The 13,968-nt window shown below is 46.7% G+C and overlaps 1 protein-coding gene across 1 annotated transcript in view; it reads right to left on the bottom strand.

Annotated features, from left to right (window-relative positions):
* UPB1 (beta-ureidopropionase 1) overlaps positions 1–13,968 on the bottom strand; it is a 34,477-nt gene that overhangs the window by 12,208 nt on the left and 8,301 nt on the right. Inside the window, 8 exon segments of the mRNA XM_090290996.1 lie at positions 45–112; positions 1,292–1,308; positions 4,476–4,548; positions 4,551–4,644; positions 6,542–6,573; positions 6,576–6,708; positions 9,092–9,155; positions 9,157–9,184. Coding sequence (XP_090147122.1) covers positions 45–112; positions 1,292–1,308; positions 4,476–4,548; positions 4,551–4,644; positions 6,542–6,573; positions 6,576–6,708; positions 9,092–9,155; positions 9,157–9,184 — 509 coding nt within the window.

Raw genomic sequence — 13,968 nt, 5'->3', positions numbered from 1 at the left:
CCGCTGCATACCTAGTTGACCAAGCTGAGGCCTGGGAGACTCACCTCGCCCATGTGGTTGATGGCGCAGGTGAAGCAGTGAGGGGCAATGGCTGCTTTCCTGGCCACGTGGACTCATTGTGAGGAAACAGTAAGAGAAACCAGGGTGCCGACTTCTCAGCCAGACTTACAGATGCTTGGCCCCGGGCTGCAGCCCAGCTGCCAGCCTTTAGGCCTTTGGTGGGGACAGCCAGGGAGACACGTTGTGCCCGAGGGTGATCCTTAACCTACAGGCAGGCCAGCTTGTCCTCAGCTTGTCCCATACTTAAGCCCAAGGAGCCAGTGGGGGAGAGTCTGCTGCAGGGGGAAGGAAGCAGCCCTGAATCATGCCCTCTCCCTGAGCCTCAGCCTCCTTTTCTAAAACTCCCTCAAAGGCAGATAGATAGTGAAGACTGGACGACCATGCGGGTGAGGTTCCCAGGAGGGGTGGCATGGCAGGAACTTCACAACTGCTACTGCTCTGCCCTTCCCTCCTGCGGGCTCGGCGAGGAACCCACCTTCCAGCTGGGCAGAACCTCCCCTGGAAAATGTACATGGCCCTGGGAAGGCACTAACTGCCGGCCTCAGTTCTGCCCTGCTGTGTTGCTTCGCAAAGCAATCCCCACTGGGAGAGATTTCAGGCCAAAGGCAACAGAGTAAACCTGAAGTGATTAGGTAACGGGGAAGGGGTAGATTCTATAGCAGGTGTCATCTCCCCTGAGCTCATCCCCATTTCCCAGTCCCTTCCAGTTTCCTCTTCTAAACCTCGAGTATCTAAGCCGGGGCTCCCTGGTTCTCTTAGTGGCCCAGGAAGGAGGCCACCTCCAGGGGCAAAGCTGAATGGTGGCCTTTCCTCAGTCCAGCACCTGCCCAGGGGAAGACATGGCAGGAGACCTGGCCCCAACCAGAGACCCTGTCCTTCCCCAGCCCACCAACTGAAATGTGCCATGGAATTTAGTGAGCCTTCTGGTTGGTCGCTAATGATCTCTTGTCTGAGAAACAACATTGTTAAGATTCTAGCTAGAGTCCTGGCTGGTGTGGCTCAATGGGTTGGGCCTCATCCCACGAAGTGAAAGGATTCCCGGTCAGGGCACACGCCTGGGCTGCGGGTTCTGTTCCCAGTCAGGGCGCATACAAGAGGCAACTGATCAATGTTTCTCTCTCACATTAATGGTTCTCTTCCTCTCTTTCTCCTTCCCTTCCCCTCTCTCTAAAAATAAATAAATAAAGTCTTTAAAAAGAAAAGCTTCTGGATCGACAGGCATAATGCCCACTTGGAAATATGGAGTGACTAGAAGCAAAATGCCCTGGAATCTTCCTTCCTGTCAGCATGCACCTGGTTTAAACAAGAGAGTAGGTGGAGGAGGTGGATGCTTGTCACAAGCTTGATTCTCAGGAGAATTCATGAGTCTGGAAAAAAAAAAAAATCACAGGCTTGATTGAGGGGACTCATTTGCTGCTTTTTTTCCCCAGCTGCTAAGCCAAACTGACAAAACTTTTAAGGAAGGATTTTTACAGAAACACACCCGTAAATGGCATTTTCAGGAATTAGATAGACAGTGGCAGAGCAAGTGCCATAAAACATCTTTCGTGCAATTCTCCAGGGAGGATGTGTTGCGTAGGACTCAAACCCACAGCTGGCAATAAACTTAGACTCTCAAAACAAGTGAGGGAAAGGAAGCTGGGGGGTTGTGAGAGCCCAGCACGTGCGGGAATCGTAGAGAGCCCAGTGGGACACGGGGACATCTGCTGTATTCCCAGTGCGGCTACGCAAGCCCCCGAGAACAATCAGAGGGGAGACAACATGCAGTGAGGGGCTGGGGTGGCAGCTTTCTGATGAACACACATACGGGGCATTAATCTTGGACCCCACGGGTTGCCTGGGATCATCAGGATGACTCAGTTCATCAAAAAGCACTTTAACTCTACTGTGCACTTAGAACAGTGAGACTCCCAAATGGGTGAGGACAACCTGCCGGTTACCTGTAGCACATGGGGTGGGAGAGATGTCAGAGATGGGAATGGATGTTTCCAGAAGCTGGAAGACGCTGCTTATGGGCAGCTGGCGGGAATTTACCCAGCGTTGTACTTAAAAACACTCATCACCCATTTCACAGACCTTTTTTTTTTTTTTTTTTAATCATTTTAAGAAAATCACTCAGAATTCCACCACCGTAATAAAACATCTGTTATAATTTTTCCACATTCCATGACCATCCTTGGCAAAAAAAAGTATTTACAGAGCTCTGGCCACAGCCTGCATACATCATGTTTTGCTGATGAGCTTTGTTAAGATGCTGTATTATCTTCATAAAGACTCCTTTTAGTGCCTGTACAACCACCCCTGGAAGAGATGGACTGAAACTTACCTAACCCTGACACTACTCTCCCCAGCTTTTCTCTTATTATAAACAGAGCCTCCAGAAACATCTTCAGGTGTATAACCTTTTCCTCCTCTTTTAAATACTTCCTTAGGAAAAGTTCTAGGAGTATAATTATCTGATCAAAGGGTGTGAACATTTTAGCAGCCCGTGAAACATACTGCTTTCTAAAAGACCTGTTAGTGTTTTAACTACCAGCCTCACCACACTCTGGATAAGCATGAATTAGCCGACTGTTGGCTGAGGAAGGGAAAGTTCATGATTTTTAATAAGCCTAATCGGTTGCTGAGGACATAAGCAATTATGTGCACATTACGTTTGGGTGTTTCTGTTTGCTTCATTTGGGCTAACAAAAGGGGGCAGTGGCAAGGCGTTGGCCACGTGAGTCTGAGGCCACAGCTCTGCCTTCCCCAGCCCAAGAGCCAGCCTAGGGTGTTGGCTTCAGGTTCCTCCTGGGCCCAGCATGGAGATGGAGCTCGTGGGTGCCTTACGTGCAGCCTGCAGGAGGGGCTGCTCTACGGGCTGGCCTGCAGGTTCTTCTCAGGCCTGGTGGCTAGAGGTCCCGTAATCACCCTACGTCACAATTGCCAGCAGATGTCGTTTTAGCGACCAAGTTGCCATGAGGATCTGGGGCGGTTCACTGAGAGGACATCCAAGACGTCATTTCTCCTCTACCCAATAGCGCCCCCTCCTGGACAAAACCTTCAGGTGCACGGATGGACAGAGAACCTGTGGTAGCACACAGGGTTTGGGGTCTGTCTCTGGAAGGGACCTACTGTGCCCATCAGAATGCAAAGGGTAGCCCTGGCTGCTGTGGCTCAGTGGATTGAGCGTCGGCCTGCGAGCCAAGTGTCGCTGGTTCGATTCCCAGTCAGGGCACAGGACTAGGTTGCACATCAGGTCCCCAGTTGGGGGCACAAGTGAGAGGCAACCACACAATGTTGTTTCTCTCCCTCTCTTTCTCCTTTCCCCTCTCTCTAAAAATAAAATAAACAAACAAATAAAAAAAAAAAAAGAATGCGAAAGGATGTCATTCTTGAGAAGGGGACACCATGTGTAAAAAAAAAGCATGAAGTAAATGTCACGTTCTGACATTTAAAAGAAATTCAACTGAAATTTAGTAAAGTGGGGACAAGAGTAAGTATGGGTCACCAGGACTCAAGCTGACCACCTAGGTGCCCCCCACATATGGAGCAGCGATGCCCCCCCCCCCCAAGTACAGCCTGCACCTCCTGACCGAGGCGCCCTGCTTTAGAGGAAGTGAGTCGGGGAGAAAGATATTTGCACACAAATTCTTAGAGCTCTGGTATTTGTTAGTGGTGCAGCCTGGAAACCACCCAGTCCTCGGCCGCTGGGAGAAGCGGCTGCAGCAGCAGCAGCAGCACTGCAGTCAAGCTTAGCTCACCAGTCGTTATTAAATGAGGGGTCCCAGGGGTCCTGCCCAGGAGCCAGGGGTGGGGGGAGGGTTGCCACCAAAGCCAGCCCCACTGCCTTGATCAGAACAGTCTTATCTGTTTTGGGATTAAGCTAACACCTGAACCTGTGTTAAGAGTTTTAAGAAGAAAACACTTTGGCTGGTTAAAAACAAGTTTCAGAACCACTTGACATGTCCGTTAAGCGCCCTCTCAGCTCTGACTCCCTCATCTGCTCTTTTTGTTCAGGTGGTTGCCCTCCATGCACTGGGTGCTGCAGACAAGAGGCTTAGGAACATGGACACCCCTCCCCGCCCCCGCCCCCGCCCCCGCCCCTGCCCCCGGTAGCACAGCGGCTGTGCCGGGGAGCCGATGCTGGCCAGCCAGCTACTGCTCTGTCGCTTTAGAAGTTTTCTTGAATCCTGACAACTATGGGGGTGAGTGGGGGGATTGTTATCACCTCATGTTCGGTATCATAGCAAAGGATAGTATTTCCCAGCAGAGCAGCCCGGGGATTGTAATTAGCTTTTTTTTTTTTTCCACAGAAATTTGGCTAAACATACAACACAAAATCCCAGGGCTTAGGTTTATTAGATGTCCTGGTGGCTGCACCTGCCTGTTCCCAAACCTCCAAGAACCCTCCCAGATCCCCAGCGTTCAGGAACCTGAGTGTTCCGATGGCGGCCGAGGGGTGGAGGATGATCTCGGCCCCGCTGATGCTGTACATGGACCAGGCGACGGGTGGTGCCGTCTGCAACAAATGTGCACTGCGATGCTCCCAAGCTGCGTCTGGAACACGGGGTGGCCCAGGTTTCCCTCCATGCAGCAAGTTGACTGGAAAACAAAGGGCCATATGTTGAAGCCCCTGAGCTATTTAACATTTCCCTTTCCTTAGACTTGGCAGAAAAAAAATAAAGTATCGCCAATACTCCACAAGTGACACACACTCTTGGGTGTGACCCTACTTTAAGTTCGAAATTCCAGTATGCTCCAAAACTAGCCAAAAATAAGAAGCACAGAGAATCCTCAGACATAATAACTACAAGCCAACCCAAGGGGAAATCACCATGGCTTAGGCATTTACCCGCAATTTCTTTTGTGATATGTGAAAACAAAACAAAACAAAACAAAAAACCCAAAGCAACTTCCCCACAGTATTTCAAGGATAAACTTCGGTTAGGTTTCAGTCATGTATGGTATAACTAAAGGCTGAGGTTTGGTCAGTGTTTTGTTTTTGTTTTTGTTTTTTTCCTTTAAAGGAATCGGTCCATTTCATCTAAGCTAGTGAATATGGGCACAGAGTTGTTTATAGTATCCTGTGTTATCTATTTAATGGCAATAGGTTCTGGATGGTCAGTGTTAACCTGAGTGGTCAATGTCCTCACTGGTCACATGTTCCTATAAAGAATGTTAGAGCTGAAGGGACCAGAAGCACATGAGGAGCAACCCTCACCTGTCAGGGGAGAACGCCAGAGCCCGCGTGGGCATGTGACTTGCCAGCACATGAAAGCCAGTCTGACACTAGAACTCACACCTTGAGAGTGCTCTTCTCTGAGAAGTCCCTGGGCATCTGCCCAGGCTAAGGGGGTCCCCCCAGGGCAGACAGGTGGGAAATAGTCCAGCTATTCCCGCCTTCCCAGCTGCCCCCTCGGGGTTCTGGCCCTGGGACATTGTCATGGACAGACGGCACTGGGGGTGAGGCAGAGGGCAGGTTGGGGTCCTAAACAGATCTGCTCCCGGAGCATTTTGCTTCCTCCCACAAATTTCAGAATTCATTAATATTGGCAGCACTCAGGATGTGCACGTGTGGTGGACAGCGGCAGAGCCTGGTGCATTGAGACAACCCCTTCCCTACCTTCAGAGAGCTAAAGATTATCCCAGGATAAACAGGTGAGGGACATGCCTTCCTGCCCCCACATCCAGCTGTTACCAAGAAACGCTGTGTTCTTCTCTCTCCTCAGGGCACCTCGTTTACCTCTGCAGATCCTTCCTCATCTGTCTGACCAGCTGAGAATGGCTGGACCTCCACAGTCAGGGAGCATAATGATGGGCTGGGGACGTCACATCTTGAGCAGCTGTTCTGATTTCATACCTTAGGTATCTGGTGGGGCTCATTTCCCGCCTTCAAATGTCTACCCCTCCATTCTACCAACCCAAGAATTAGCATTAACCAATCAAAACAGCTCCCCTGACTTATAGACTCTGATCATGGGCACAAAGCCCTGCCTGACACATGTGTACAGACACCCACAGCCACCCAATGTCACCCAGCACATGGAAATGGCTAAGGTCCCACATGAGCCACAGACAAGGGCCCTGTGAACAAGGGTTAGACAGTGAAAGACAAGAAGCCTGAAAGGGGCTGCAGAAATTATTTCATGTTTGTGCATGATTTATTTTGGTTTAATTTATATACTACTAACTTCACTGAAGAATTTCAGGAAGCCAAGTCTGGTAATATATATATATATATATATATATATATATATATATATATATATTTAAATCTCTGTGCTAAAGATGTTTTGGACTCTTCCAGGAGTCCCTGAATCCTATCTACTCATGTGATGCAGGACAATGCAGGAGGCCCCTGAGCCCTGCAGCCACACTGTGTGCCAGCATCACATGATGTGACATGATCCGACACAGAACTTCCCTGACAGAAAGGCCCACTGAGGTCTCTGCATGGAAAGGTGAGCCGGCCGGGCTGGTCACCTGAGGGGCAGCTCACCTCGCTGATCTCGCCCACTCTGGAGCTGTGGGTTTCCTGGTCTTGCCCAGGACGGCTCCAGGGTTGGAGATCACTACAGCTGTGTTCCCCGTGCACAGAATGTCCCCAAGCACTCCGTCCTGTTCCAAGATGGGGGATACTATGACCATGTCATGCTTCTTTGCCAGCTGGAAAAACAATAAATGTAACAGAGTCCTACTTTCAAGTCAACTGCCATAGATTTTTATTGAAGAATTCACTGGTTCTTCTAAATAGCCTTGGCTCAGAGCTGTCACTTGTTGGTTGGAAGACTAAATGCAGCGATATCCTGATGCCCAAGCTCAGAGAAATATGAATAATCACTGTCCTCATGCCCTGCTAGTGGGAATGTAAAATGGTGTAACCCCTGTGGAAACGGAATGGGGGTTCCTCAAAAACTAAAAATAGAATTACTATATGATCCAGCAATTCCACTTCTGGGCATAAACTCCAAAGAATTGAATCTTGAAGAGATATTTGCAGACCACTGCTCATAGCAACATTATTCCACCAAAAGGTAGGAACAACCCAAGTGTCCACATATGGGTAAATGGCTAAACAAATGTAGTGTGTTCACACAATGGAATGTTATTCAGTTTTAAAGTGGAAAGAAATCCTGTCACATAAATGTCCTCCTTGATATGGATGAGCCTTGGGGACATTATGTTACGTGAAATAAGCCAGTCACAAAAGGACAAATAAGTACTGTATGAGTCCACTTATGCGAAGTATCTAATGTAGTCAGACTGAGAAACAGAAAGTAAAGCCCCAGTTACCGGTGACTGGGGGGCGGAGGGGAGCTGTTGAATGTGTATAGAGGTTCAGATTACAAGATGAAAAAGTTCTGGAGACTTGTTTTACAACATAGTAAACGTATGTATTGAACTGTACACTTAAACATGATTAAGATGTAAATGTCATGCTCTGTGTTTTTTAATACAATTAAAAAAAAAAAAAAGCCCTGGCTGGTGTGGCTCAGTGGATTGAGCGCTGGCTTGACAACCAGAAGGTTGCTTGTTTGGTTCCTGGTCAGGGCACAGGCCTGGGTTGCCGGCCAGGTCCCCAGTGGGGGGCATGGAGGAGGCAACAAACTGATGTTTCTCTCACACGTCAATGTTTCTCTCCCTCTCTTTCTCCCTCCCTTCCTCTTTCTCTAAAAATAAATAAATAAAATCTTAAAAAAAAAACAAACAAAAAAGAAATAAAAGGATAATCATTGTTCTTCATACACACACACATAAAAGCTCTCTGACACTGAATTCCTTTTGTCACAAATAAGAGCATCAGGACCTGGTGACCAGCAGGATGAACAGCCCCAGCCAGCCATTTGTCCTCAAACCTAACTAGCCTGTCATTACTTCTGGCCTTAATGACAGCAGAGAAGGAAAGGCATGCAGGTGGAAGGCACATAGCAGTGGCTGTCAGTCCCCGGGCCCTTCCTGATGCAGACAGGTGTCCCCTGGCACCATGTCCCATTCCTACTCTTCCTTTTCTCTTCTTGGTCCGGTTTCAGGCACACAATCTGCAATTGCCTCCTACCAAGCCCCCGCCCTCTTTTCTTCCATAGCACGCAATCCACAGTCTGGTGGGTGAGAGATTTTTTCCCCTAGAGCCTGAGAGCACTGATGTTCAGAATCATAGCTAAGTATTCATGGAATCACCACGATTACAGTTCTGCTCAGAAAACCCCTAAATTTACCTACAGAATCTGAAATGGGATACGGAGAAATGAAAGGAGCTCTGTGTGAGGTGGGAATACAGATAAGCTACTCTTTGTAACCTCTTTGAATGTTAAGGGTTTTTTGATAACAGTTAATATTATTAAGATGTAATTCACACAGCATAAAATTCATTCTTTTAAAGTATGCCATTCAGTGGTCGTTAGTACATTCACAGGGTGGTGCCATCATCACCACAATCCAATTTTAGAACATCTTCATCACCCCAGATGGAAACCCATAGCTGCTGGCAGTCACTCTCCGCCCCCTCCCTGTCCAGCCTGTGGCAACCACTAATCCGCTTTCTGCCTCTATGCATTTGCTGAGTCTGGACATTTCATATAAATGAGATCATGCAACATGCATTATGAGGTTTTAATAAAGAAAAACGAAAACCAGTTTCTACACAGATGAAGACAGGTCATACAGAGCAGCTTATATAACTCGGGCAAACAGCAAGCAGAGGAGCAGAGTCCCGGACGAGGAATTGACTTTGTCCCTCATCCTTGAGTGCCAGCTGTGCCACTTGTCGCTACAGAACCTCCTGTGGGGTCACCCAGGCCGCCCTTCCCTGGCTGTAGCTCCCTCACCTGAAAAAGCCATTAAGGGCCCTTCTGGTTCTGAAATTCTATAATTTTAGGTGAAAGTACACTAAAGAGGGGCAGTAAATAGTCTTATCTAATCTTATCTGGAAAAACAAGCACCAGGCAGGTGCATTTTCCATGGTGAGAGGCCACACCCAGGAGCCGTGGCCTCGCTCTGGGACCTGCACGTGTCTGGTGGCCGCTGCCAGAGGAGCAGTTTGATGTCCTACCTTCTGACAGAACCTGGTGGCAAGCCCGTCCTCTGCTGACTTGGCAAATTCTGTCCAAGGAAGCGTCTCTCCTACAGAAAGCAAAGGGTGTAGCTATGAAGCAGAGAAAGGTCAGAATCACACCCAATGCTCACGGCCTCTGAGGGAGCTCCTCAGCTTGGCAACAGAGGGTCCCCACAAGAGCACACAACCCTGAGTGCCTTGGGCTGGTTCCAAGTCACATCCCTGGCTGTGTACAAAGGAGAGACCCTAAGCTTTCGGGCTTTATAGTGAAAAAGGAGCTAGGCCAAATACCTTACCTGTAGTCTTTTTTAAAAAAATAGAATTGTTACTATTATTTTTAAAATTTGATTTTAGAGATAGAGGAAGGGAGAAAGAGAGGGAGAGACATTGATGTGAGAGAGAGAAGCATCAATCAGTTGCCTCCTGACCAGGGATCAAACCTGCAACATTGTGGTGTCCAGGACGACATTTCAACCAACTGAGCCACCCGGCCGGGGCCCTCATTTATAGTCTTAAAAAGCAATTGCAGATTGAACAGATATTTGCACAACCGTGTTCATAGCAGCATTATTCACAAGAGCAGAAAGATAGAAGTAACTCAAGTGTTCACTGATGCATGAACAGACAAACAAAATGTGGTGTATGCATACAATGGAATATTATTCAACCTTTAAAAGGCAGGAGTGGGGGTGGGTGGGGCAGGGGAGAGCAATGGGGGAAAACTGGGACAACTATAATTGAACAGTAATAAAATTAAATTTTATAAAAGGCACATGCTACAACATGGATGAACCTTGAGGACATGACATTAAGTGAAATAAGACAGTCACAAAAGGACAAATGCGGTATCATTCCACTTTTGTGAGGTACCTAGAATAGGCAAACTCACGGAGACAGAAATTAGAATACTGGTTGCCAGGGACTGGAGGGAGGGGAGAATGGGAATTGTTCTTTAATGGGGACAGAGTTTCGGTTTGGGAAGATGAAAAAGTTCTGAAGATGGTGGTGGTGACGGCTGCATAACAGTAAAGACATACTTAATGCCACTGAGCTGTATGCTTAAAAATAGCGAAAATAGTCAATGATGTGTCTATTTTACCACTATATGTGTATATGTGCATGTACACATATGTACATATAATTATAAAATTTTGTAAAAGGTATGGCCTCAAACTGCTCCCAACCTGCAGATCCCAAGCTGCTGGCCAGTCACTTATAGTCTTAAAAACAATTGCAGATGGAACAGATATTTGCAAATCCATGTTCATAGCAGCATTATTCACAAGAGCTGAAAGATGGAAGTAACACAAGTGTCCGCTGATGCATGAACTGATAAACAAAATGAGGTGTAGACATTTTGTAAGAGTGCAGTGAAGACTGCTAATGGGGAGTGTCAGAGGGCCACCAAGGATGACGCTAGGACCTGTGGAGCATTACCACAGGAATGCTTTCCTCCGGGGACAGGGAGGCTTCTTCCGGAGCAAGAAAATCCACTCACTTAATGACCTCATAGGAAGCGTGGGAACCACCAGATGGGCTGAACAGCCCCCAAGGTTAAATGCATTACTGTCATGTGCCCATTAATGACGGGGATGCATTCTGAGAGGCGCGTCCTTAGGTGACTCATGGTGTGAACATAATAGATAGAATCGTCTGCTACACACCTAGGTTGCATGGCACAGCCTGCTGCTCTGAGGCTACAAACCTGTGCAGCATGCTACTGTACAAAGCAACATGAGATTAAATCAAGCACATGAGAAAATGATGCAATCAGGAGGTGTGGTAAACATGGAACATATGAGGCTATTGCCACCATAACATGGCATTGTGTTTTACAGCCAACTTTTTTTAATAAGTAGAAAGAGTACATTCTTGTCTGCAGCCATACCAGCCAGAGGGCACCGGATCTTCTCTGATCTCGGAAGAAAGAGTACACTCTAAAATAATGATAAAAGTATAGTGTATAGTATATACATAAACCAGAAAAATAGCCATTTATTATCATTACCAAGTATTATATGCTGTACAGAAGGTATGTGTGATACTTCTGTAAGACTGGCAGCACAGGTTTGTTTACACCAGCAGCAGTCATCACAGGTGTGTGACTAACGTGCTGCACTGTAATGTTTTAAGGGCTATGACGTCATTAGGCAATAGGAACTTTTCAGCTCCAAGATAATCTTAAGGGGCCACTGCCTATATGTGGTCTGTCGTTGACAGAAACGTCATTATGTGGCAATGACTGCATTCCTAGGATCTCTGGCTAGATACCATCAGGGGGCTAATTCAATAGCAAATGTCATTAAACTCACTGACTTTTGTTTGTTTGTTTGTCTGTTTCAAATAGTGGGTACATATATATGTAGTAACAGTTCAAAGAACACTATGTATACCGGGCTCAAAGTGGTAGTTTCCTGTGCAGGAGAGGGAAGGGACCATGATGCGGCAGGACACTCCACAGCTTCAGCCACACTCTTTAGTGCCCTCCAGTCTAATGGCATTACACTTGCCATGTGGGCACTGGCCTTCTGGATTCATCCTCTAGGCCATCTTGTTCATACCCTTTGCCCATTTCCTACCAAGCTGTTTGTGTTTTTCTTCTTGGAGAATTAAATTCTTTGTTTGGACAAATTTTATATACTCTTTAAAAAATTTTTTTTAAACATTTTATTTATTTATTTTTAGAGAGAAGAGAAGGGAGGAAAAAAGAGAGGGAGAGAAACATCATTGTGAGGCTGCCTCTCACGTGCCCCCAACTGGGGACCTGGACTGCAACCCAGGCATGTGCCCTGACTGGGAATTGAACTGGTAACCCTTTGGTTTGTAGGCTGGCGCTCAAGCCACTGAGCCACATCAGCCAGGGCCATATACTCTTTAGATCTGCCCCCTCCTAATCACCCATTTCATTTATTTCAGAGAGATAAGCCTAACAGAAGTTTCCGGATGCCTGCCGTTGCTCTGGTCACCCTACGGGGACGGGGCGGGGGGGGGGGGGGTCTACAGGAAGCTATGTGATGTGACTGGAGAGTGCTTTAACAGGTTGCAATAATTGTTTGGGGGCAATAATTGTAGCCAACCTTTTCCAAACATGGGCCGTGTGCCCACCCTGATAATAGGCAGCTTGTCCCAGATACCCCTACAAAGTAGGTGTGACTCTCCTCACTTCATTGAGAAGGAAGAGAATCATTCACCTCCCAATTCCTTCCTGTCCCAGGAAGCCTGTAACTAAGATGGTGTCAGTGTAAAAGGCCACCATGGGCACCACCACCATATCAGCCACCAGGGGTGGTGGCCCATGGAGGTACCTAAGTGGGCACCAGGCTCTGCCAGCAACAGCCTCGGGGGCGTTAGCACCAGGCTCAAGACTCCCCAGGATCCTCTTCAGTGAAGAAAAATGAACTGTTTTAAGAAAGCCAACAGAAAGCTGTTGATACCAAAAATGATCCTTAATGACCATTCATTCTCAGCTTTCAGAGCATTAGGAGAGACTCAAATGCCTCAAGAGAATAAAACCTCCCTTTCTGATTTCATTTCAGATTAATAAACTCACCAAATTTCTCCATTTCTACTTTAATGACTTCTTTTCCTGTTTACACAACTACTGTAATGTAAACAAACTTTCCAAAGAAAGATGTGGAATGGAGGTTGGGGGAAGCTGTCTGCTAAGTCCCAACAATGGCTCCAAATTAGAGGGGAAAGGGGTTCCCCATTCATGGAACCAACACTCCCAGAACAGACTGTAAATCTAGACCTGGCTTTGCCCTCAGGAGCTGCCAGCCTAGATAGAGGAACTAAATTATAATCTGCTATGGCTGCAGGACAACACAGAATGCTCAGTTCTACACAGGGGTGACCCCAGGGCCCCTCAAAGGAGGAGGTGTCTGTGCTGGGCTTGATGGATGAGCGAGAGTTCTTCAGATCCAAAATAGAGAAGTGGTTGGTTAAACCATCCAATAAATATTTAGTGTCTGTCTTCTACCAGGGATTGTTCAAGCCATGAAAGACAAAACAGGGTGGAGGAATGAATAAACAAAATGTGGTATATCATATAATAAAATATTATGCAGCCACAAAAAAAGGAATGAAATTCTGACACATGCAACAACATGGATGGGTCTTGAAAACATTATACTAAGGGGAAAATGGCCAGACACAAAAGGACAAATACTGTATGATCCCACTTTTGTGAGGCACCTAGGGTAGTCAAATTCATATGTAGAGAAAGTAGGACAGAGGCTATCAGCAGTGAAGGGAGAGGGAGCGAGGTACTGCTAGGTGACTACAGAGTTTTTGTTGGAGATGATGAGAAGTTTTGGGTGTAGATGGTGATGTTTATACAACTTTGTGAATGTATTTAATGTCATTGAATTGTACATTTACCAATGGTTAAAGTAATACACTGTGTTATTTGTGTATGTTTTATTACAATTAAATTTTTAAAATTATTTATTTGTTTGTTTTTGTTTCTTATTATTTATTTATTTTTAGAGAGAGGGGAAAGGAGAAAGAGAGGGAGAGAAACATCACTGTGTGGTTGCCTCTCACTCGCGCCCCCAACTGGGGACCTGATGTGCAACTTAGTTATGTGCCCTGACTGGGAATCGAACCAGTGACATTTGACTCACAGGCTGATGCTCAATCCCCTGAGCCACACCAGCCAGGGTCTATAATTAAATTTTTTAATGTTAAAAATAGGAGTGGAGATTAGGATGGGGAAAATAAATGAACAACACCCAGACAAGCTTCATGGAGCTTACAGTCTAATGGAAGAGGCAGACAAATCAAAAGTGACATGTAACAAGAAATGTAGCCCTGGCTTGTGTGGCTCAGTGGATTGGGTGCTGGCCTGAGAACCAAAAGGTCGCCGATTCAAT

The sequence above is a fragment of the Furipterus horrens genome, unplaced genomic scaffold (genome assembly GCF_987537825.1).
Source record: "Furipterus horrens unplaced genomic scaffold, mFurHor1.1.pri manual_scaffold_11, whole genome shotgun sequence".
NCBI lineage: Eukaryota > Metazoa > Chordata > Mammalia > Chiroptera > Furipteridae > Furipterus > Furipterus horrens.
The sequence above is the reverse complement of the archived record's forward strand: the minus strand, read 5'-3'. Positions and strand labels throughout refer to the sequence as shown.